Raw genomic sequence first — 23,044 nt, forward strand, 5'->3', positions numbered from 1 at the left:
TTAGGCACCGATACACATCTGACCTATGGTAAAATAACAGGCTTTCAGGAATGCACAGGGAGTGCTACGTAAGCGTGGCACATACAGCCTTAAGGTTGATTTACACCTCAAAATAAAGCCTCAGCCGGGGTGATTGAGTGCCGGAGGAGTCCCCGTGATGTCCTTCTCCATGCACTGTGGAGCACTTGCTTGTACCTACCTGGAAGGATCAGTCATTCAACACGTTATGCTGGAAGAGAGAGCTCACGCGGTTCCCTTGATTGTAGCAGATGGAGCATGAGTCACCCAGTGCGGCCCTTAAATCGCAGCAGGTTGACAAACGCTCCAGAGTGGACTGCACGGGCCCATCCTTCACTGTCAGGAGAACAGAGACGGGCTACCCTTGATGGTCCTGTTTCATACCCCTTCCTCTACTGGCTCCTCCGGCCCCGTGCTGACAGGGTGATGCCAGTAGCCCCGAGAATCCAAAACCCATTGCTTTTTAATCATAAAATGGTTTGTAGGTCTTTGATTCAACTCATGGAAGCTGAGTTGGCATCTGAGGCTCTTGAAAGCCGCACTGCTCCGCTGGCCCTGGTGTCAGTGGCAGCTTGAGGCGCACCCCTCCAACACAAACCATGGGGTCACCCGGCCATCAGCACTGACATTCGCGTAGCTGGGCGGCGCCAAAATAAAGCTCCGAGCCGGTGAGGCCGAGGGTCAGGAGAAGAGAAGGGCTCTGGGGATTTCCTCGGGAGCCTCTCGTGTGCTGGGGTGCTGGGGTTCCCGCCTGGGCTCGCTTTGCACCCTGTTTGCACGGTACCTTTTTTCCTACGGATATAAATACAGCCTGTCGGTGTGCTGTGTGCGTGTGTGTGTTCAGCAGAACAATCTGGCGTGGTTGCTTTTGTTATGGCACCTAGGATTTTGTTGTCCGGAGCCCGTATTCGCTCTTCTGCTCTGCTCCATGGAGAAGTGAGGAGGAGGAGGGGTTTCGCTGCAACTCGACTCAGTCTCTCTCTTCACATCGCTGCTCTCTGGAGCACTCATGCTTCGGGTGGCAACTCGTTTCAGTTGACCCAAGCGAGTGCCCCGGCTCCACTGCCCGCTCCCCTGTGGCTGGGACGGGGGCTTTCTGCGCCCCTGTGCGGTGTCACGCTGCGGTGGATTCGCTGTTCTGTATTTTTATTTAATTGCTTACTTTTACAGCTCTTCATATAAATCTGATTATCCATCTGTTATGCTACGTTATGGCACTGCAGCTCGTTTGATTTTTTTTTTTTTTTTTTTCCTCCTATTCCAAAATATTAGCTGCCTTAGCCTTCGCCCCTCCTGGGCTTCGGCAAGCCAGGTCCCCTCCCCGTGGGGCTCCCGACCCTGGCCACACCGCGAGAAGGAGCTCTGCTCTGCGCTTCCAGCTTAGGAAATCGTTGTGACTGCAAAGGGCCAGAAGCTCATGTGAGGTAATTCCCGCTTAACATCACGTATCTGAGAGCCGAGTTTGCCCCGGTGAAACCCGGTGTCACTGTGTCCCCAGGGAGCTCAGGGCTTGTCCCGAATGGGACGTTAGAGCCCTCCTGCTTTGAGCAGGATCGTTGCAGGGCTCGTAAGAAGCTCAGCTATCTCTTGCTGGTGCCTGGGATGCAGGTATATGGTCGACAACAAGCCAAGGTTCCCCCAGCTTTTCCCAGGCAGTCTTCCACGCTATTTCTGCGTCTCTGGGGTGACTCATGCTCCCTCGGTTCAAGTATCACATTAGCCCGTCAAGATCACAGAAGCACATACTCAGCTCCAACTTATTCTCCGCAGTTCTATTCCTCCTCTTAGCAACAAATACTCAATAACCTAATTGCTCATTAAAAAACCATGCTTGCATCTATATAATCCATTATGTCACGTTGAGGAGTGTTGCTCTCACAGGGATGCTGCTGCTCCCCCGCTACTGCGATGAGCGCCTGGCTTGGTAGAAAGTGAGAAGGCAGCATTGCATTGAAGTGGAGATTTTCATCTTCTCGGGTTTTTTTTTTTTTTTTATGTCTCTCCTATATTCTGTGCTTTTGATCATCTAACATCTCTTTTATGCTTCACATCTTTCATACGAAATTGTTGTATTGTGTTGCCTATTGAAACCTAGTATTCCTTTTGTCAGGTTTTCCCCCCTCACCCCGGCTTTCTTCTTGGCTGTATTTTGATCGGCAGAACTACTTAGGGCTCCATTTTTCTGGGTGGTTTTTAATCTCCTTAAGTCGTAGCTCTGAAGGCCTTTGTCTGTGATAAACTCAGGTTTGAGCTGGTGCTCAGAGAAGAGGCTTTCTAGGCCAGTTCTGCTGCATGCGGACCTCGGCGGGGGCTTTGGGGGGATGTCTGTGCTTCATCCCTCCTCCTCCTAACTGTGAATAGTCGCAGGCAGCCTTGTTGGGGTTATTTTATTATTACCCTGTGCATCACATGTTGTGCGTGCAAGTGTCCTTTGCAATAGCGTGGGACTGCAGTAATGGAAAGCCTCGGTGTTAAGTGTGTGGTTTTGGAACAGATTCACCAACCCTGCACCTGAGCATCGTTGCTGGTGTCCCACGGCAGAGCCAGGGTGGTTGTTTGGGAAGACAAGGGGCTGCAGAATTGTTCACGTTGAGTTGTCCCAGTTATCCTCCTCAAGAACAGAGTTCAGGAGGAGGTGCAGCCGACTGGTGCGTACCTGGGAAGTCGTGGATTCGGAGCCGGCTGGGCTCGCTGCAGCTCTCTGCCGTCGTTGCCGATGGGGATGGTTCGTGCCATCGCCAGCGCTTTGGGTGCAGTAGGAAAGCGTGTTCTCCCCACGTGTCATTTCTCACTTGGACTATTTTAGTGCACTTTTTTAATTTTTTTTTTTTTTTTTTGTTAAACCTGCAATCTAAAATTCAGTCGTGCAAGTATTAATGAGCTGCTGATCATCCTGCCTCTTTTTTCTACCCTTGTGTCTCAGATTTACAGCTAGAGTTCGGGCTGGAATGACTGAATTCCAGACAAACCTTTAAACGTTGACATCGTAATGATCAGTTTTATCTCCCTCTCTATTATTTGTCAGGTAATTTTAACATGAATATACTTACAAGAGCTGTCAGAAATCCTCCAAATACGGAGGCCGCTGAAAAAGTCACTGACCTTTTCATGTGTGACCTTGCTTGTATTGCTTTTGGTTTCCAGGACTCACAGAAATGACCTTTTCCATCACCTTTCAAATTCTTACCCAGGTGTGATGGTTTGAGAGGCACAAGAAGGCAGGCAAGGCTGGGAGCTGTAACGCTATCCTAGGCACGTTTCAGTCCCGAGCCCCTTTGCTCTCCTGCGAGCAGAGCATTGGTGAACTCTCGTTTTCTTCATTAACAGATTTTGGAGTCAAAACTGGGGAGGGGGACGGAGGGAGGGGGAGGGCAGGGAAAACCATGCTGCCTTGCTGCCTGTTTCTGATCCTCAGGTTATAGCACAAGCTAAACAGACTATACTAAATTTTTTAGGCGGTTTCACAGAATTACAGACTTTGATCCCCGACTTTGATTTCCCACGTGGCATTGCAGAATGCTGGTTCTGATGAGAGAAGAGACCCATTAAGTCCTGTCTAGCCTGGTGATTATCATCACGGCCTTTTCACCGTCACGCCAGGCTTTCATCAAAGCACAAGCTCTCCAGACTTACCTCCCGGTGCCCCGGGGAGGGTGGTGGCGTAGCTCAGCGCCAGTGGCCGCGAGAGCGGGTGCGCGGCCACCGCCGCAGCGGGACACACCAGCCAGGGCAGAAGTGCTGTGCTCAGCACCCTGCTCCTGCCGGGCAGGAGCATCCCCTCCGTTGCACTCCCTCATTCACGCCTCTTTGGTCTTTCCCTGCCTGGCTTCAGCAGCAGGCTCAGAGTAAGGAGGTGACCCTTTTTTTTCCTAGGCTCTTGGGCGGTTTGTACAACAAGCCGGCCAAGCAATCAGTATTCTGTGTGTGTCCTTGCCAGAACAGAAGAGACGAGGGCATTTGCCTGCCTGCCCTGCTCTGTGCTTCCGAGTCCCCAGGTCCCTCTGAAAACCGCTTGGCTTTCCTTTTTTTTTTTTTTTTTTTTATTAATTTAAATCTAATTTTGCTGCTGTATTGCAAGTTCCCACCGAACTCAAGAGCCGCTGTTGCCTCAGGGCTGTGTTGCTGCTTTTCAGTCTCTCCACGCCCCTTGCATGCACAGTCTGGAAAAACTTTGAAAAGTCTCTCCTGAATTTGTGACGTCTACTCGGGGATATCCTAGGAGGAATAAGGTACGGGTATCTCTTAACGGATAGTACTCTTAAAAACCCCTCCTTTGGCACAACAGGAGGTGCTGCCGTGTAATCAGTTTGCCAGTGAAAAAGAAGCCCCTGCTGGATTTTCAGGAGCAACGGCTGCGTCCCGTGTGCCGGTGCTGCTCCTTAGCACCCCCAAAACCATGTCCAGGGAGGAACAGCAGCCGTCCCGTGAGCCGGTCCCTAACAGCCCAACAGCAAGGTGCAGGGGAGTTGCAGCGCGTGGAGGATTACAAGCTGCAGCGCGTGGGGAGGCTGTTGGAGGGCTCTAACCCCACCTCGTGACACCACATCTCCTCCAGGAAGCCTCCATTGTGCTGGTGGGTCCTCTGGCTGGACACGTCCGTCCTAAAGGTCTCACTGCTTCCAAAAAGAGCTTTAACTGAAGAAAAAAACGAAGAAGGGCACAAACATCCCGACCTGGCAGCTTGTGGAAGACGCCGGGTCCCATCTCTGCCTTCACCACCCGCCCAAGGCAGGACCTGCCACCGGTCGCTGGGGCACTGTGGCAGCTCCATGTCAGTTTTCCTCCCGTGGCGCGGATCGCAGCACGTCAGCCCTTGTTTTTATTACTTTCTCTCTCCTTCTCCATGCGCTGTTGAGGCCTGTGGTGCTCTGGCAAACAAGCCTTGGCTGTAATGATTTCTGGCCCCTTGTGGGAAGCTCTAACTCCAACGCAGTGAAATATAAACTGGCAGAAAACGCCGTGTTTCCTTCTGCCGGTGCGAGCTGCAGCAGGCAGGCTCAGATGGAAGTTCTGTTGGCTTTCCCTCCCTGGCTTTTGTTTTTTTACCTCTCTGCTGAAGGGTCACCCTCCTCCAGCCCCCGAGAGGGAAACGTGCTGGGCTGATGAAATGGCACATTAAATTTGGGCTCAGCAAAGTCACAGCTCCGGGAGCTTTGGAAGGACACCGCAGTGGGAAACATAGATGTTGTTTGTCTTGTGGTCGAAACTGTCCAGCTTAAGTGCTGCAGTGTGCTTGTGATGGTGTAGGTGGCAGCCCCATCACTGGTAGGTGAGCCCACCTGCAGAGGTCCCTGGCGGAGGTGGGGAGAAGCAAGGAGGTCTGGAGGCAGCAGGGACGTCTTGAGTTGGGTGGAGGGTCAACCTGAGTTTGGATTTGAAAGCACAGAGAGTAGACTGTAGGCTACACCCTGGGAAAGAGGGTATCATCTCCAGGATCTGTAGCGAGAGGTTCTGGTGGCCCATGCCCAGAGCTGTACAGAGGTTCTTTCACAGTCTGGGCGGGATGGCCCATGTCTCAAGAAGTTCAGGAACTTCTGCTGAAGAACAAAGCCCACCTTGCAAGGGACAGAGCTTTCTCAGGAGCTGCTTAGAGACGATGGTGTGGGCACCTGTGGGCAGCAGAGGTTCTGCTGGTCTCCCCGAGCTCTTCGCCCCTGCTCAATGCGTCTTGGCCAGCGCGAACACCAGCAGCGTGCCCATTGACCCCAGCTTGTCCCAGCGCCCAAGCGGTTCCTTGCGTGGATCAGTCACGATGAGCCTGTACCCAGCCTTGTTTTCTACTCTTCAGGAACAGGATGAGAGAGAGAGATGGATGTGGTGGACGTGGGCAACGTGGCTGGGAGGCACAAGGACCTCAGACGTGCGGTGCGGGACGCGTCTGGAGGGGATGTGGTGTGACCCTGCAGTCGGGGTGGGTACCCTGAGGGCAAACTGGGGCTGTTTAGCACACAGGGCTCTCTCTGGGGAAGCTGCCTGAACCGAGCACGGTGCTTGTGTCCAATCCCCATAGCCTTGTGGCCGTTCCTCACCCAGCTTGGAGGCTGGTTAATCTCATCCGTTGAGCGCACCCAAATCTCTGCCGTCACTGTGGCATCACAGGATGTCATCGTAGGCTCATCCCACTCCTGTCCCAGCTTCAGAGTGCCATTTTAGCAAATTTTGTTGCTGGTGCTACCACCCCCTTATCCGTGAGCAGAGTAGCGCAGGTTGAATTTCCCACCCGGGCGTTCCGGTCTGTCTCATTGTATTTATTTTGTTCGGGCTGCTTTTCCCTGAGCTTGATGGTGTAATTTGTACAAATCTATGCTGAGTTTTCCAGACTCTCAAACGAGCTTTTTTGTTAGTGTGAAGGCCAGACTATTGATAGTAGAGACATTAAACAACAGAGACACTGAGAAGTGAGCAGCACGCCTACCATCCAGGAAGGCTTCCTAACCTCTAGAGGTGCTCCTTGGCAAAAACTCCATGGTTCAGAGATTTTAATTAGATCTAATCCTCCAGGTGACTAGCCAAGCATTAAAAGGCGTACCAATTTTTCAATTGTGTCCCTTGCTGTAGAGTTTTTATTATTTATTTCAGATAGATGTGACAAAAGAACTTGGATATCCCAAACAGTGTTTTCCTTGAATGGCACTAAGAGGCCTGTGGCATTGGAGATTCTCCTTTCAGCTCAGTTATACTCAGAGAAGTGTCTGCCTGCAAGCTTGGTCTGCCCTTACTCTGATGTCCCTTTCCCAGAGTGACTTGCAGGTGAAATTTGGTCAGGTTTTCGGATCAGAAGTTGTATTTTCTGAGCGTCAGAGTTGCCAGCTCCACCTTGGGGTCTGGAAATGCAGCTGGGGTTTCTTTGCCTCTCGTTCACCCCGGTCACGGAGCCCTGGTGTTGAAAACGTGCCTGATAGCATGGCTGATGGCGTGCCAGCAAAGCCAAACCTCTGCACCGTGACTTCCCCTAGAAACACACGAAGCAGAAACCAGCACAGCCCAACCGTGCACAGAGAAAGGCAGAGACCAAAGCTGTCGTCGCTGGGACAACAGAGCTGGGAAAAAACTCTTCCTCCTCCTGCCTGGTTTGCAGCGGAGCTCGTCGCAGTGGCAGGGCCGTGCCTGTGCCTCCCCGGCAGCGGTTGGGTGGGCTTCAGCGACGCGCAGGGCTCTGATCACGGCCCCGGCGGCTACGCTGGTGCTGCCCAGCGTCTGCAGAAGGATCCGTGCTCTTGTGGTGAGCGCGGCCGTGCTGCAGCCGTCCCAGCTCGAGCACGGCTGTGCCCAGCTCACTGCTGAGGGCACCTTTAGCGACCGTGGGACGTGTTTTGCCTCTCGCTGCTGCGTTTCCTTGCTGCCTTCTGGGTGCTGCGTCTCTGGACTCCCAAAGGAGTCTAATCCCAAGCCGTGGATGTGTCTGGCTTACGCATCCCGCACCGAAAGGAGGTACAGGATTTGTTCACTTCTGTAGGGCAGGTGTTCCTTATCTCTGGCTCTTATGAGGCCCCTTTCTGCCTGCTGGGGATGTCAGATGGGTCTTCACCCAACCCCTGGGTGCTCAGGGAGCTGTTTGTCCTCCATCCCACTGGTACTCTTCCCGTCTGTGCCATGGGAGAAGTTGCTGAGGCTGGACGGGGTGCTGTGATGCTGCGGGGCTGCAGCCCCGTCCCTGGGCTGTCCCTGTGCTGGAGGGGCCGTGGCTGTCCGTGTGACTGCACGTATGGCTGGAGAGGAGAGCAGTGGTTGTCACTGGGGGGGGGGGGGGGGGGGAACTGCCTTGGGTCTGGGGGTTGCCTGGGGGCAGCTGAAGGTTTTTGGGGTTGATGCTGTTTGCCTCGTTGACTCCTGACTCTCCAAAATCAGAGCCCAGGCCATCAGAGATGCCACTGCTGCTCTGCAGGGAGAGGGGTTGGCCACATGGGTCATTTCCCACCGTGTCGAGGTGGAAAATAACGTCCCGTCGCTGCAGGAGGAGACTCTGCTGCCCATGTTGACACGGTGAGGGTGGGGGATAAACACATCTTAGCACGTGTGTCAGGTCCCACCTGGACCCAGGTACTGCCAGAAGCTGGCTTGCTCTCCCGGGGATGCTGGGGCTGCCGCAGTGCTGGCCCGTGGGGGTCTGTGGGCACATGTGTGGACGACACTGCAAAAACGTCTTCTTCAGGAGGATCCTGAAGCTCCTGGGTTTGTTCTTTCTCCTTCCTGCCCCATCTGGGCAGATCGCCGATGGCTTCCTCCTCGCCTGGGTGCCTGCCGCGGCAAGCAGGTGAGGAAGGCGAAATCAAAGGTGGCTTTCGACAAACCCCCTTCTCCTGCCTTGAGGTCAGCCTGGTCATTGCAGCCAGGAACCCGCGCACCAGATCTGCTGCCTCTGAGCCGTAGGTGATTCTTCGTGGTACGAGAAACAAAGCCTGGATGGAGCAGGGAGGGTTGGAGAGATTGCCTGGCACGCTGGTTGACCTTAGTGTTCTGCTGTATTTCTGTGAGCCATGGGTTGAATTCAAAGGTGCTCCCTGCCCAACTCCATTTGTCTTCTGGTTTTGGTTTTTATGACCCTGTCTGCTTCTGTCTGCCTTACTTCTTGGATGATGCTCGGCGCTGGCTGCTCCAGAAGGTTTCTGGTAGCGGTAAGAGCTGTGGGTGTTTTGCTGTAGCAGGGCTGCGTGACCTTTGTCTGGCCGCAGCGCAGTTGCTGCTTCAAAGTCGAGCAAAGGCTGAAGTGCTGGAGTTCTTCCTCGGAGCGTAGGAGCGCTGGGATCGGGGACATAGACAGCTGGTACGCTGTGCTCCGACTGCGAAAGCCCTGCCGAAGAGGGACCCAAAGAGCATCTCGCCTCTCTGCCACCCGCAGAGTCGTACTAGAAGTGTGTTTGCAAAGCGTTTGCGTGGCCGAGGTGCCCCTGCCTGGGCAGCTGGTACCCAGGGGCAGTGCGGAGGCAAGGCTTGTCTTCGTCTGCCTGCACCTTGAGGGGGCTGCTCGCGTCCAGACCTGAAATTTTAGCCTGGTTCTTGCAGACAGAAGGATGGATTTAGCCATTTATAGTCCTTAGAGAAAAGCACTCCAAGCAAGAGGCTTGTGGGTGGTGAGACCGGGCGTCATTTGTGATTCCGAGGCGCCAGGGACGTGCAGGACCTTCCTCTGGGTGAGCTGGAGGGCCAGTGCTGCAGCACAGGAGCGTTTAAATGAATCAGTACGTGAACAGCAAGTGAGGAGCCGGGGAGAGGGGGAAAGTGAGAGCCGAAATAAAAGGCTGGTAAGGAATAGGCGTGATGCAGAGCGAGAGGATTAATAGCTGCAAGGGAAACACAGGGGAGGGCTTCTTGCCAGGGGCACATGGTGGGCTGACGTGGATGGCCCGGCGTGCCCTTCCCCAGCCCCGGTGCCGTCGCTGCAGGTTGCATCGGCCGCTGTGCCGTGTCGGAGGTGGCCTGCTCCGTGAGCCCAAACCGCGGGAGCTGCGGGATTTGCGCTGGGCTCAGGCTGGATTGGCCCTCGTTGGTGTCCTCTGCGGGGTGCTTCCCCAGACAGGCTGGCCCACCCTGCCGCCCCCCCCCCCCCCCCCCCCCCCAGCTCTGTTGGTGACCTGCCTTTCGCTTTTTTCCCCCTGCAGCAACCCCAAAGTCCAGATAGAAGCAATCGAGGGGGGAGCGCTGCAGAAGCTCCTGGTTATTCTGGCTACCGAACAACCCCTGGCTGTCAAGAAGAAGGTGAGCGAGTGGGGATGCGTCTCTGGGTAAAGCCGTTGTTGTGCTGAGCTCGGTGTAAGCGCTCCTCGGGACACCGACGGCACCCTGAGAGGGTGGGACGCTGCTGCTCCCCACGCTGGGTGGGCTCCGGTGCACCCTAGGGTGCTGGGCCACCCCCAGCACTGCGGGTCCTGCCCCCGCGGCCAGCAGCGGCACTCACAGCAGCTCTGCCGGCCCCGCGGGGCACAGAGCTCGGTGCTGCGGCTCCGAAGACGAGGGGCCCCGTGGCAGGCGACACGATCAGAGGGTGACAAACACGGGAGCTGACGTTTGGAAGGAGCTAATTGCCGGAGCCAGCCCCGCGTCCTGCCTTTGGCGGTGGCTTTGGAGCACGCCGAGCAGCGCCGAGAGCCCCCAGCCAAATGTGCAGCCCTGTCCGTCGGGGTGGGGGCTTCCTCGCCGCCTCCCTCCTTCCCTCCTCGCGGTACTCCCTGGAGCAGGAGATCTCGTTACCTTCCCTTTAGCGTGTGATGCCGCCGCCTCTTGTTTACAGGCCGTAAAATATTTTTCTGGTTGCTCCCAAAAACCCGGCCCCGCTGTTTAACACGGTGACCTCGTGCGAGAGGGGGGTCAGCAGGGCGAGGGAACCACCAGCTCTTTCATTCATCTTTAATGCACCTGCTGCTCTGCCAAGAGCCGTGTGCTGCCGGTGTTCTAACGAGCTCCCGCGGACGTGTTCCCCTTCAGTCCGTGGTACGAGTCCTCCAGCGAGTGAAAGGCACGGGAGAGGCTGGGGAAGCCCTTGGCTTTTGGCCACGGGCGTGAGGAGGTCCCGGCTGGAGAGGTGCACCATGGCATGCTCCCATGTTCAGAAACTCCTCCCAGGAGTGCCCGTGGCTCCGTGCGGAGCTCGTTTTGGGGTGGGGAGGGATGGCTGGGCGTGCAGAGGCCCTCACCAGCGTCGCTTGAACCCCTGGGTGGTGGGTGCGGAACAGGCCTTTGCAGTGACCCTGAATGCATCCCACTGGCAGCCCCTGGAGAAGAGCGAGAGGGATAAGCTCAGTATTGTCCACATTCAGGTGGCGGCCTTACGGGAGCCTCCGAGGGTTGAACCCCCTTTTCCAGGAGGACAGAGGCTTTTCATTTCCAGTTCCCGTGCTGCGTACAGCCTCCTGTCTCTCCCCAGGCCAGGATCCCACGGACAGGCCATGCCCCAGCCCCTTCCCGCATGGGGCTGCAGCCCACAGCTCCCACTCCGGTGGGTTTTCCGCCCCAGTGCTCCCAGCAGTGTGCAGGAATGAGGCCGAAAGTGCATTCCTTCCCTCCCCCATCCTTTGGCCGGTGGTTAAAAAGGGAGACGGGAACATCCACCAATTCACCAGCGGCAACTCGGAAGACGGCAAATAGGAACGAGCGGGGCTGGGGAAGACGTGGCTGTCAGCTCGGATCCGTCCGCAGGGAGCGGGGCTGCACGGTCACCTCGGAGTGCGGAGGAGCCGGCGCTGCTCGCTGGCAGGCGCCCAGACGAGCATCCCCGTCGCTGCTCGGGCAGCCGCTCTGCCCCGGGCGGCGTCAGCCCGTCCCCTCCGCAAACTGCGGGTGTCAAAGCCCAGACGAGTGTAAGACTCAGCCCCTGGGCCCCTAATTGCCCCCTCGGTGCTCCCACTCGAGGCCCAGGAGGCAAGTGCGGGCGCGCTGGTGTCCCTCGCTGGCTGTGTGGGATGCTGCGCCGTGACGGACCCTGTTTTGGGGCTGTGTCCTGCTCCTGTCCTCCTGGCTGCGTGGGTGCAAGGGAGAGGGCACTCCCCAGGCATCCAGATCGTCTCAAGGGGATCGGGCTCTGCTGAGCGGTGCTGGTCCCCCCCTTGGTCCCATCCTTAGCCCATAGCCGGGGTCTGTGCTGAGGACTGGTGGGGGCAAACTGCGAGGAGGAGCGATGGCGTTGGGTCTGTTCGGGTGCTGGCCGCAGGTCCCTCGGGGTTGTCGTTCTAGCAAACGTGGTGACGGCCCGGGTTGGAGTTTGGGTGGAAGTCACCCACGTTCGGGCAGCCTCGCAGCACCGGGGAGGGTTGGGATCAGGAGAAAAGGGGGACTCGGAGGTGCCCCTCCGCAAGGAGAGGTTTGAATGCTGGGGAGCTCCGCGCAAACAGGTTGGAGCGTGTTTCTCCTGTCCCCGTGGCACGCCGCGAAGCGAGGCTGCGCCAAATGCGGCGGCCCTGGCCGCCGTGCTGACGGCCCTCTCTCCCCACCAGGCTCTCTTCGCGCTCTCCTCCATGCTGAGGCACTTCCCCTACGCCCAGCAGCAGTTCCTCAAGCTGGGCGGCCTCCAGGTCCTCAGGAGCCTCTTCAGGCAGAAGGGGATGGAGACCCTCCACGTCCGGGTGGTGACGCTCCTCTACGACCTCATCGTGGAGAAGGTGAGGAGCCGGGCGGGAGGGGACGGGATCCGGCCGGGCGCTCCCCACCTCCACCCCCTCACCGAGCCCAAGGGGCCTTCGAGCATCCTCCCAGGACGGGGGTGAGGAGGGGCCGATCCAGCGTCAGGGTCTGTGCTGCGGGGGTGAGTTCCCTCCAGCCCACGGGCCGCTGCTGCGGGGAGCGAGTGCCCGGGGGGGGCGAGCCCCGAGTGAGCTTCAGTCTTCATTGGTCATTAAACCTTTGCCCCGAGGGCGTTTAAATAACCAAACGGCAAGGACCTGAGCAGGGAGAAGAGGCACCGGGCTGCAGCGAGCTCGGCTGCAGCCTCCAGCCGCCGGTGCCAGCCAAGCGACCCGCCGGCGCTGCTGTGCCCCTGCCTGCACGTCCCTCGCTGGAGCCGTGCCCGCAACGTTAACCGTTTTTATTTTCAAATACCTCGGATTACTGCTGTAAATGTCAGCTTAAAACCCGTCTTTCCTTGCCATCGCTTGTTGTTTAGTCTGTGCGTTCCTCTTACTCCAGAGAATGGGAATTAAATCCACTTTCACTCGGTTTACAGCCAATTTGCCCTGCGGATTATTACTGCTGTAATACTTGGGTTTCAGGCACCGCAGAGCAACGTCTGTGTTTTTTAAAACAGTTGTTTTCCAGGAGACTTTGGAAAGGTGCAAATTATTTTAGCGGGTCTGAAATCCAATCAGGCGCTGGCTGTAACGCGCAGCGACGCTGCCGGCTGGCGGGGACGGGGAGCAGACGGGGGGCGTTTCACCCGAACCGTTCCCCTTCGCTCCTGCTGCACGTTTTACGGCCGCCCCTCCGGCAGCCCCATCTGTTCCCAGCTCCGGTTTGTGTTAAACCAGTGGTTTTGCGCTGCCCTTCGGACTGGGAACGCCACGTGCCCATCTCAGCCCCTTCGCGGAGGAGACGGGAGAGCCCCTGGTGCCCGGCGGGGAGCGGGTGGCAGCTTTGGGCTGGGCTGGGTGACAGTCCCACGGGTTGGTTTGGAAATCGTAAGCTGCCAGGGGCAGCTCTCTGCGCTGAAGCACGGATTGCCGGGGCTCGGAACAGCTTTTTCTGCCGCCTCCTTTCCTTTTTACCCCAAATCCTACAAGGCCAGCGGGGCTTTAGCAGGCAGCCCTCGCGGGGTGGGGGGGACCGGGACGTCTCCTCGGCGTTGTCCCTCCTGCTCCCCGCTGTGTCCTGTCAGTCAGTACCACCAAGCTCCCCGCAGCAGGAGCCCATTGCCAGGGTGGTCAGGGAAAATGTTTCGGGTGCCCTTGGGGACCCCAGCGGCCCCCGGGGACGGGGTTGTCCGACCGCTTCTCGCCGGCTGCCCCGTCCCCTTCCCCAGGGCTGGCGCTCTGCTCGCCAGCCCCGCAGAAGCTCTCGTCTCCCTTTGGCAGTCCGAGGCGAGCGGCCCTGGGTTACGCAGAGCTAATTAGTGAAGTGCAGGCGTAGTAATTGATTAATTAATTATCACAGGGGGCCACCAGCCAAGCCAGGAGGATCCCCTGGGGGAATGGAGCCTGCCATTCCGACCGCTCCACCACCCAAGCCCCACAGGGTGTCGGGGCGGTGGTGGGAGGTTTCCCTTCCTCCCGCTGGCCCCAGCGCTGCTGGGGGCCTGCCCTTGGTCCCTGCGGGCACCTTTCCGCTCTCGGCCCCATCCCTGCCGAATTTCGGTGTTTGGGGTTTGCCGGGCCAGGCTGGGAGGGGAGGGTCGGGTCTGGCTGTGGCCGGAGGAGGCTGAGATCTCCGTCCCTCTCGTGAGAGCAGCACGAAGCCCGGCCGTGATGTTCATTAGGGGCTGAAGGAGCCTGGCCAGCAGCCCGGAGCAGCAGACCCAGAGACTTTACAGGGCTTCTGCTGAACTTCCTTCCCCTTGAGGCCCCTTTCAGGGCTGTGGGATACTGAAACACCCCCCCTGCAAGTCACCGAGGGTTTTCCAGGGTGGGCAACCAGCCCCTGGGCCCGAGTTCACACAGGGGCAACAGGGAACCAGGACACAACCTCGCCTTGGTTTTCTGTTGCAAGTCGCCCTCCGTGTTACGGGGCACGCACCCTCCTCTGCCGCAGTGTGTCGCCTCCTGGGAGCAGTTGCTCTCTGACGGGGATGTTAATCCACGTCCCATCACTTCCCACAGATGCTGCTTGAGGACTCGCAGCACGGAGATCAAACGGAAGAGAAAATCCAGCAGTACCGGCAGGTCAAGCTGGTCCCGGCGGTGGTGGAGCAGGACTGGTGCGTGGTCGTTTCCAACCTGCTGGCCATGCCGGAGCACGACACGCGGGAGAAGGTCCTCAAGACGGTCGGCGTGCTGATGGCCTTCTGCAAGGAGCGCTACCGGGGGGACCAGGCCCTCAGCACCACCCTCGGCCTCCTGCGCAGCGAGTACGAGGAGCTGGCAGCAGAGGAGCAGAGGGAAGGTGACAAAGACGGCTATTTCAAGGAACTCCTTGGCTCTGTAAATACCATCATTCAGGAATTAAGGTGAAAATAGCCGCAGATTCAGTTCAGTTCCAGATAGTTCAGGGCAACAGCGTGAGTTTTGGTGGCACCAGGTGTAAATGCACTTTTGAATAAACTGCAGGACTAAATGAGATCCCGCCCCTGGGCGAGTGTGCCAGCGGCTTCATCATTGAAACACTCGTGTTCGGGGACGTGTCTGCGTTTGCACGGGGCGCTGCTGGACACACAGAGGTGTGTACCTCGGAGGGAACGAGGTGCAGTCTCAGCCTACGTTGCCTCCGACCGACCGTGGTGCCTTGCGCGCGTTCCCGGGCGCCTGCAGGATTCCTTGGGGTGGGCAGGGCTGAGGGACCGTCCTCCGCTGCCGAAGGGAAGCGTTTGTTCCCGCAGCTCTGAGCGGGCCCTCGCCTGGCGACGGCCCGCGGTGCCCGTCAGCTTTTGGGTGCGCCCGGGTGACGCGTCTTGGCCCTCGGGCAGCGCCGCTCGCCTGCGGGTGGTTCTGTGCCCGCGCCGCGGGGCCGAGTGTCGCTTCCCTGGAGGGGGCTCCCTGGAGGGGCTCCCTGGAGGGGCTCCCTGGAGGGCTCGGACCCAGCCTTCGCTCGGAGCAGGACCACCCCCCGCTCAGCTCGGCGTGGCCCTCACCACTCCCAGCAGCTCAGCTCCACCCCGCCCCATGGTGGTGGGGTAGCTCCCCCCGTGGCAGCCCCTGCTGCCCCCCCGCGGGGCGGCCAGAGGCATCCCGGTGGTCTGGGGGCCAGAACACCTGCCTAAGCCCCGGCGTGGGACAGCGGGGGGCGAAGCAGCCGGCGAAGCACACGCTGCCCTGCCGCAAACCGTGGAGTCTTTCCGCTTGCTTTCTTCTTGCCCTCGGAGGTGGCTCCCAAGGAGGATGATCTCTCGGGATGGAGGCTGGCCAGCCAAGGATTCTTCATCCATGACGTACAGCACGCTCTCCCTGCTGGGCTGGGCTGGGCTGGGCCGGCCATCTCCCTTCACCCACATCTTCCAGTTGCAGCTTCTCCTCGCTTTCCTCCAAGCTCAGGCCCCCTTCCCCCATGAACCTCCTTTGAGGTCCTCCTCACGCTGGATGGGCCGTTGGGGAAGATGTTCTGCCCTCTCCTCGTCAGGCTGATTCTGTCTCCCCACCTCATCCTTCCTCAGGGGGAGGAAGAAACCGACGTCTTGCCCAAGCCTCTGGCTGCCCAGCCCCTGGCCTGGAGGTGGCTGCCACCTCCCCCCCCGTCAGCAAAGAAGATTATAAAAACTAAATTTAGCCATTATTTTGGCTGTTTCATTTCAGTCCAGACCTCCTCCTAGTTCTGAACCCTTTCTGGGGAGAGTTTGGTTTTTATTTGTAATGAAAAGAGATCCATTCTGTTTCTCATGAGCGACAAACATGCAGGGCCGGACGCTGCCGTGAGCCCGGCGAGCTCCACGGTGCTGCCCTGTGCCTGGGGATGGGCACGTGGCCCCCGGCCGCCCTGCCCGGGGCTGTCCCCGAGGCAAGAACAGGCTCAGCCGGGCCAGTGCTGGGGCTTGGCATTGTGGAGAGACACGGGCACTAAAGGCTGGGTGGTGGCCACTGATTTGAGAGAGAAGGAGAGAGGAGGGAACCAACCCTCCCTCTTCAACCACCCCCAAGCCAAAAGCCCCACTCCCTGGTCCTAAAAGTCTTGAAGCCACCAAGGTCCTGAGCGGCGCCTGGCTGGCGGTGGGTGCTGGGCCGCCCGCGCCGGGCGAAGCCGCCGGTGCCCTCGGGAGGCAGCTCCGCCTCGGGGCACCGCCGCGGGGGTCTCGCAGCGAGGGTGGCCCGGGGAGGGAAACCAGCCTGCGCCCGCTGCTGGCGTTGGCCGTGCCGCCCCCTGCCCCGCGCAGCTCTCCGAGGCGCCCGCGGGCGAGGCGCTCCCGCAGCGCTGGGCGCGGGTCTGGCTCCGCAGCAGGGGAGGGTCCGGCTGAGGAGCCACCATCACACCCACCGGTGGCTTCCCTCGCTCCGGCAGAGTCACACAGCCCGGGAAACGCACAGGACTGAAAGGAAAGAAAAAAAAAAAAAACCCAAACCCCAAAGCTAAGCAATTCCTGGCGTTGCTTTCACAAGCCCTTTGGCAGCGCGCTGAAGACACGTGTGGTTGAAGGCTCTTTCTGAAGGCCTCAGACAACGCAGATGCTCGGTGACCTTTGCATCCAGCAGCCGTGGCCAAACACCATGTCCTCCCTTCCCAAAGGGCTGCTCCCTCGGGGGGTGGGGGGGAAGGGGGTGTAAATGGGAGTCGCCCCCTCACTGCCCAGGGCACCCCTGCAACGGTGCTGAGGTTCACTGGAGCAGCTCCCCAGAGCATGGCAGCCCCGGGGCCAAGGCGTTTTGGGGAGTCAAGGCAGAGAAAGCCCTTCCTCCCCCTCCAGTGCCTGATGCCATGGGGATGGGCACGATGCAGGTGGGAGCAGTGGAGCTGGAGGGGACGGGCACTATGGGCAGCCCTGCTCCAGGTAGGGGCAACCATGAGGGTCCCCCTGGGCCACAGCACCCCTCTGTCCAACGCCGAAGCTGCTGTGGGTCCCAGGGCCTCCCCCCCCCAGGGGACTGATGGGAGCACTGGCAGGAGATGGCAGTGGCAGCCATGGAGTCTCGGAGGGCACCAAAGGCTGTGCCATAGGGCAGCCACGGGCAAGGTTCAGCCTTGGGGGCTGCGGCCCAAATCCGGGGCAGCCTGCCCGCCCTGCCGCACATGGCCCCGGAGGGTGATGGAGAAGCGCGGGTGACCCCTGGGAGCCATAAATGCTGGCCCAGGCTGGTGCCCCCACTAATGACAGGCTTGGTCCCAAAACGGCATCGCTGGTCCGCAGCCCAGGGTAAGGACAGGGCGGCTGCCCTGCTGCCCGCCTCTCCCACGGTGACTGTGGGCAGGACAACGACAGGGACAGGGACAGGGACAAGCCCATCCTGCCCCAGTTGCTGCACACAGCCGGCCCAGCCGTGCTGCCAGGGCTGCTGCTGGTGGCACAGGGAGCTGTGGTGTGGGTGCCTCCTGCTGTGGTGACTCACGGCCCCCCCCCGACCCCAGTTCCCGCAGCCTCCCACAGCGTGGTGGTACCTTCGCCCACCCCAGCAGCTCCTCTGCACCGGGACCACGGCCCCAGCATGGAGCAAGCAGGGACTAGAGGGGGCCAGGGGCTGGGGGCGTCCTGGGGCAGATGGAGACCCCAGGTAGGGCTCACCGGACCCTGCACTGGGGCGGGTCGGGGGTGGTGGTGGTGGGGGGGTGGTGGTAAGGAGGGGGCAGAGGAGGTGGGATAGGCACTTTCATCCTTGATTTTGGAGATAACAGGGTCCCCCCCCACCCCCACATCCCCAAGGTGGGTAAGGCATCCAGCAGCAGTCTGGCCGGGCTGGCATCCACACACAGCCAGCCCAGCGACAGCGTTATCCCCCCCCTTGCACCCGCAAGAGCATCAGGAGGGTTGTGCTGGCTCAGCCTGAGCCCCCCCCCGCCCCAAATCCAGCCAGCAGCAGGCAGGGAGGGGGCTCAGTGCAGAGACCACCGGCCACGTTTCCCTGGGATGCTCGCCAGCCTCCAAAATCTGCAGCACAGGGAAGTCCTGAGCTGTCAGCACTGGAGCATCTCATGTGCCTTAATGGATTTTTCCTTCCCCGCCCATTTGTTCAGGGTTTTGAACCCACACGCCCCTCACACCCACGCTGCCCTCCCACGTAACTGCGTATTTGAGGTTTGGCCGCCTCAGCTTGTCCTGAACCCGGTGCCTGCACTTGCTGCTGCCCGGCCTACTGTTAGAAAAACGCAGCTTCGGGTGCTTTGCTCCCCTCGCCGCAGCCATCCCGCCCTGCCCGCTGGGATCCCCCCTGCCAGCCAGGAGAGTCCCCGGCCCCCGGCTGCCCTGGCCCGGTAGCAGCAAAAGCTGGTCCGAGCGAAGGGAGAGCACGGCCCAGCAAAGGCATTCGTTAAACGGCATTAAACCCCGGCGCAGAAGCCTTCACACACAATTAAAGCCGCATAAATTCAATGTGGCTTGATTCACCGCTGAATTGAATTAAGAGCACTTGAAATTTGGAGTAAGACTATCTCCTGGAGATTTAATGTGGTTTCACTAATATACACTTTAGAAGATAATGCGGTTTCATCTTCCTGAGTGTCCCAGAGTGCCAGGTCCCCGCTCCCGGGGCGGGCAGGAGGGCTGCGTGGCTGGGGGGCTCAGGCACGGCCTCACTGGGTGCCGCCATCCCACAGCAGTGCAAAAACCCCCTGCCAGATCTTCCACAAGTATTTCGGTGTGTTTCAGGCGGTGACTGACTGGGGAGCGGCCGTGCCTGGCTCCCACCCACCCACACCGGTGGGCAGGGAGGTCCCATAGCCCTTCCCTGCCCAAAGCCACCGCGGGTCCCCTGCGTCCCCAGCCCCTGGCACCCCGTGATTTCCTCTCCTGTTGAACAGACGGCAACGCTGAGCAGCAGGGGAGGCTCAGCTCATCGCGCGCCATCGGGGAACGCGGCTGAAAAGCCTTCCCACCCCGTACCCGCGCAGCTTTTCCAACCCGACACGGTCGCGCTCGCTCCCTCCCGGTAGAGGAGAGCGTTCCCCTCCAGCAGCCGCGGTGGCGACCAACAGCACGAGCCCTTCCCCAGCGCTTAATTACATCCAGCAGTAATTACTGCCATTCTTTTCAATTGGCTCTCTAATAAAGTTACAGCTTCGCCCGCATCCGGACCCCCCTCGCTGTGCAGCGCAGCTCCGCTGACCCGAAGCGTTGCTGCCGGTTTCGGAGGGGAGGTTTTGATTAAGACTGAAATTATCCCACCCACCGGGATCAGCCCAGTCACATTCGGTTTTCACACCACCGAGCCACCCGCTCGCAGGGTCTCGGGGTCCGGCGCTGAACAAGCCGCAGGCCCCGTTGCTGCTCGGCCCGGGCCAACCCAGCAGGCGCCGGTGCTGCTCCTGTGCCCGGCTCCTCCCGAGCCGCCGCGGGGTTCGCCCTGAAACAAGGAACCGCCGCTCACCACCCTCCTCCCGGCGCCCGGCATCAGGCCTTTCTCTGCTCCTCAGCTCAAGGCAGATGTGAAAGGCACCGTCCGCCACCGCGGTACACGACGGAAGGTCCCTCGCAGCACCCTCCACCCGACTCACTGAGCTCCCGTTGGACCGACGGGGCCCGTTCAGAGGCCCCGCAGGAGCCCACCCCGGGTGAGAGCCCGTCTTGGCCCAGCCAACGCCCACGGCACCCCCGGCTCGTCCGGGCGAGCGGCCGGAGCGCAGGGGTCCGTAGGGACGCGCCCCGCTGGCAGCTCACACGGCGGCACGGAAAGCAAGGGGGGACTGAAGGTGCCACGAAATCCCCCCGCTGCTGCGGGGAGACGGGGCTCTGCTGTCTCCCCAGCCACCGCTCCCAAGGGCAACCAAGGGTGTTCTGGCCACCAAGGGCTCCCTCGCTGCGCCTCTGCCCCCCCCCCCCCTCCGAACGCCCTCCCCAGAGGAGAAGCAGCGATGGGCAAGTTGTGGCCCCCGGAGCTCCCCTCCGGCCCCCCCGTGGCCCCGCTGGGTGTTCAAACCCGCCTTCAAACCAGCACGTCAACCTGCTGCCGACTGGATGCTCCAGGTCCGCCCCACAACCCAAAGGGACACCTGTCCCAGCCGACCACACGCCCATGTGCCCGCCCAGCGCCCTGCCCGGCTGGGTTTGAAGCGCGTTAACAGACCGCATTTCGGGGGAGCAAGGTCTGCGTTTTGGACAGAGCCACCGAAGAGCCCGTGGAACGTGGCCTACAGCAACGCCGGGAGAGAAATAACTCACGTTGTACGCAGGCGGTTGATCATTATATGCAAAATAAGTTCTGCAGCTTCTCTGTCTCGCTGACCCTTGAAGGGCAGCGGAGGGAGGACGTCAGCTCACCCCCAGCAGACGCCTGTTTGGATGCTAAAGGCGCACGACAACTCGTATGTAATTCAGCCGTTTATTATCCGTACTCAAGAGGCTAAAACGCTTGAAAACATAATAAATTTGGCAAAAACACCCCAAGAACTATTTAGCTTAATTCTGATCAGCATTTTGCTAACGGGAAAGCAATAAACTTGATACAGTAAATTATAAACCGATCAAGATAAATAAAATTATAACATAACGCTGCCAAGGCTCGGCTCTAAAACTGAGATGCCGTGTAAAACGTTAACTACAGACCAGGCTGCTCCCGCCGCAACGGGCGCTTCGCAGAGACGGCAAACACGACCCTGACCCGCGCAAGCGCTCCTTCTCCAGCGCGGACTTTACTGGTAAGCGTGAAACACGCTGGAATTCATAAAATTTAAATAAGACAGCGAAATTACACCTTGTGGCTCCAGTTATCACAAATAATATATAGTCTAAATCGCAGCCTGAGCAAACATTACTTGCTGGGTGCCTCTGGAAGCCCACGGCGGGAGGCAGAGCAATTAGAGAAACGAGCACAAAGCCGCTTTGCATCTGAATGGCGGGGCGGGGGAGCAGGGGCGGGCTGGGCGCCGCTCCATTCACAGCGCCACAATGCACCAGCTGGTAAAAGCAACTTTATTAGTGTCCCGCAGCAAAATACATTAGTAATTGGTAACCAGGCATTAAAATTCCCGTCCAGTGTCGCACAGGAGCCATCGGCGCCTCCAGCCCGGTGCGTTTTCCTGGATTTAGCTCTGGGTGCTCCCCCAGCAGGCGCCTGCGGAACCCTCCGGAAAGGCTGGGGGCGAAGGCACCCGTGGGTGCCGGGCAGGGAGCCACCAGGAGAGCGGCTCTGGGGTGGCCCCGGAGCAGCGCCGGGGACGGCGCAGCACCCAGCACCGCTCCGGAGGCCCGCGGCCGCCCCGGCCCAAGGGTGGGCGGCTCGTGGGGTGCCTGCCCGGGGGGCGCCCGCCGTGTCTTCGCCCCTCCTTTGGGGGCAAAGAGCTTCCCCTCTCTCCAGCCCCACCGCAGGAATACAACACTCACACATACAATACTTTAATTCATTAAACTGTTTTGAGTGAAAAGATCTAACATTCCTCTCCTGATCGCAATGAAAATGCCGTCTCTGAGGAGCACGATTCCACTATTGCTGTTAACCGTTAGTGTTCCTGTAAAATCCTCTTTGGTTATAGAATATTTTATTTAAAGCAAGATTATACAAAACAATTTCCAGCTAGAAATACACCCCTGAAATCTAAAAGCAATCTAAATTAACACACTTCCGCAGGCTGAAGCTATATTGATAGGACTTAAAAATTTGAGTATTTCCCCACGTAATCTAAACAAAGTTATCAAAATTATATTAAGTAAATACATTTTGAAGAATAGTAAACTTCTGAAAAATCCTTAGAACATTAAAAGTAGAGTTCTGGAAGTAGCAGTAGTGGGCTAGAGAAAAAAAGAACCAAGCCAGAGACCTCTAAATACTCTCCATGGCCTTGAATTCACTGAGAGCCTGCACCGGGTTAACGTGTTTCTTCTGCGACGCCCTCTTGATCTTGGTTTGGGTTTCGTCTTGTTTCTCCCTCTTGACCAGGGGTTTCTTCTCCGGAGCCTTCATCTTCCAAGAGACGGCGGGCAGGTTGAGCGAAGCCATGCCCTGCGACTTCTGGTACTTGGTCGATGCCACGTAGGAGGCCTTCACGGTCTGCACCACCGCGTTCATCAGGTTCTTGGCTGCTTGGATAAGAGACATGGCACTGTCCACCTGCCAAAGGGAAACACACAACTGTTATACGTCGCAACCCCCCCCCCAAATACAGCATTCCAGGAAACATGATAGTCCTGGGGTGTACGAGCACTCAAACCCTGATTTTTCTGGGTTTTCTTTGAAAACCTGAGGATCCAAATTCGAGGTGATAGCTTTCTTTGGACACTAAGTGGTAAAAACCTGACTTGTGCCACCAAAAACGAAAGCGCCACGTTTGCCCACGACCTGTGCCTTCCCCGCATCAATGGCCAGAGAAAAGACCTGTATTCCGCTGTTTGCTTTTGTGAGCGATTCGGGTTTGCGTGGCGAGGTTCTGGTAGCGGGGGGCTCAGGGGTGGCTGCTGTGAGAAGCTGCTGGAAGCTTCCCCCACGTCCAGTAGAGCCAACGCCAGCAGCTCCAAGACGGCCCCACCGCTGGCCAAGGCCAAGCCCACCAGTGATGGCAGCAGCGCCTCTGGGATGACGTATTCAAGAAGGGGGGAAAACCCCACCCTGGGCAACAGCAATTGCAGCCGGAGAGAGGAGTGAGAACGTGTGGAGAAACAGCCCTGCAGACACCAAGGTCAGTGGAGGAGGAGGGGGAGGAGATGCTCCAGGCGCCAGAGCAGATTCCCCTGCAGCCCAGGGAGGTCCATGGTGGAGCAGAGATCCACCTGCAGCCCTTGGAGGACCCCACGCTGGAGTAGATGGATGCCCGAAGGGGGTTGTGACCCCATGGGAAGCCTGCACCGGAGCACGCTCCTGGCAGGACCTGTGGTCCTGTGGAGAGA

The 23,044-nt window shown here is 58.8% G+C and overlaps 2 protein-coding genes across 4 annotated transcripts in view; one reads left to right on the forward strand and one right to left on the reverse strand.

Moving 5' to 3' along the window:
* SIL1 (SIL1 nucleotide exchange factor) overlaps window positions 1-14,714 on the forward strand; it is a 99,618-nt gene extending 84,904 nt beyond the window's left edge. For all 3 annotated transcript variants that reach the window (XM_086470917.1, XM_086470918.1, XM_086470919.1), the window contains 3 exons: window positions 9,618-9,714; window positions 11,946-12,110; window positions 14,256-14,714. In XM_086470917.1, the coding sequence (XP_086327043.1) occupies window positions 9,618-9,714; window positions 11,946-12,110; window positions 14,256-14,606 (613 nt within the window). In that variant the 3' untranslated portion in view covers window positions 14,607-14,714. The remainder of the gene's footprint in view (window positions 1-9,617; window positions 9,715-11,945; window positions 12,111-14,255) is intronic.
* Window positions 14,715-21,609: 6,895 nt separating this feature from the next.
* Window positions 21,610-23,044, reverse strand: part of CTNNA1 (catenin alpha 1) — a 118,698-nt gene continuing 117,263 nt past the window's right edge. The window contains exon 18 of the mRNA XM_086471074.1: window positions 21,610-22,271. Coding sequence (XP_086327200.1) covers window positions 21,984-22,271 — 288 coding nt within the window. The 3' untranslated portion in view covers window positions 21,610-21,983. The remainder of the gene's footprint in view (window positions 22,272-23,044) is intronic.

The sequence above is a fragment of the Leptosomus discolor genome, chromosome 10, assembly GCF_034619465.1.
Source record: "Leptosomus discolor isolate bLepDis1 chromosome 10, bLepDis1.hap2, whole genome shotgun sequence".
Lineage (NCBI taxonomy): Eukaryota > Metazoa > Chordata > Aves > Leptosomiformes > Leptosomidae > Leptosomus > Leptosomus discolor.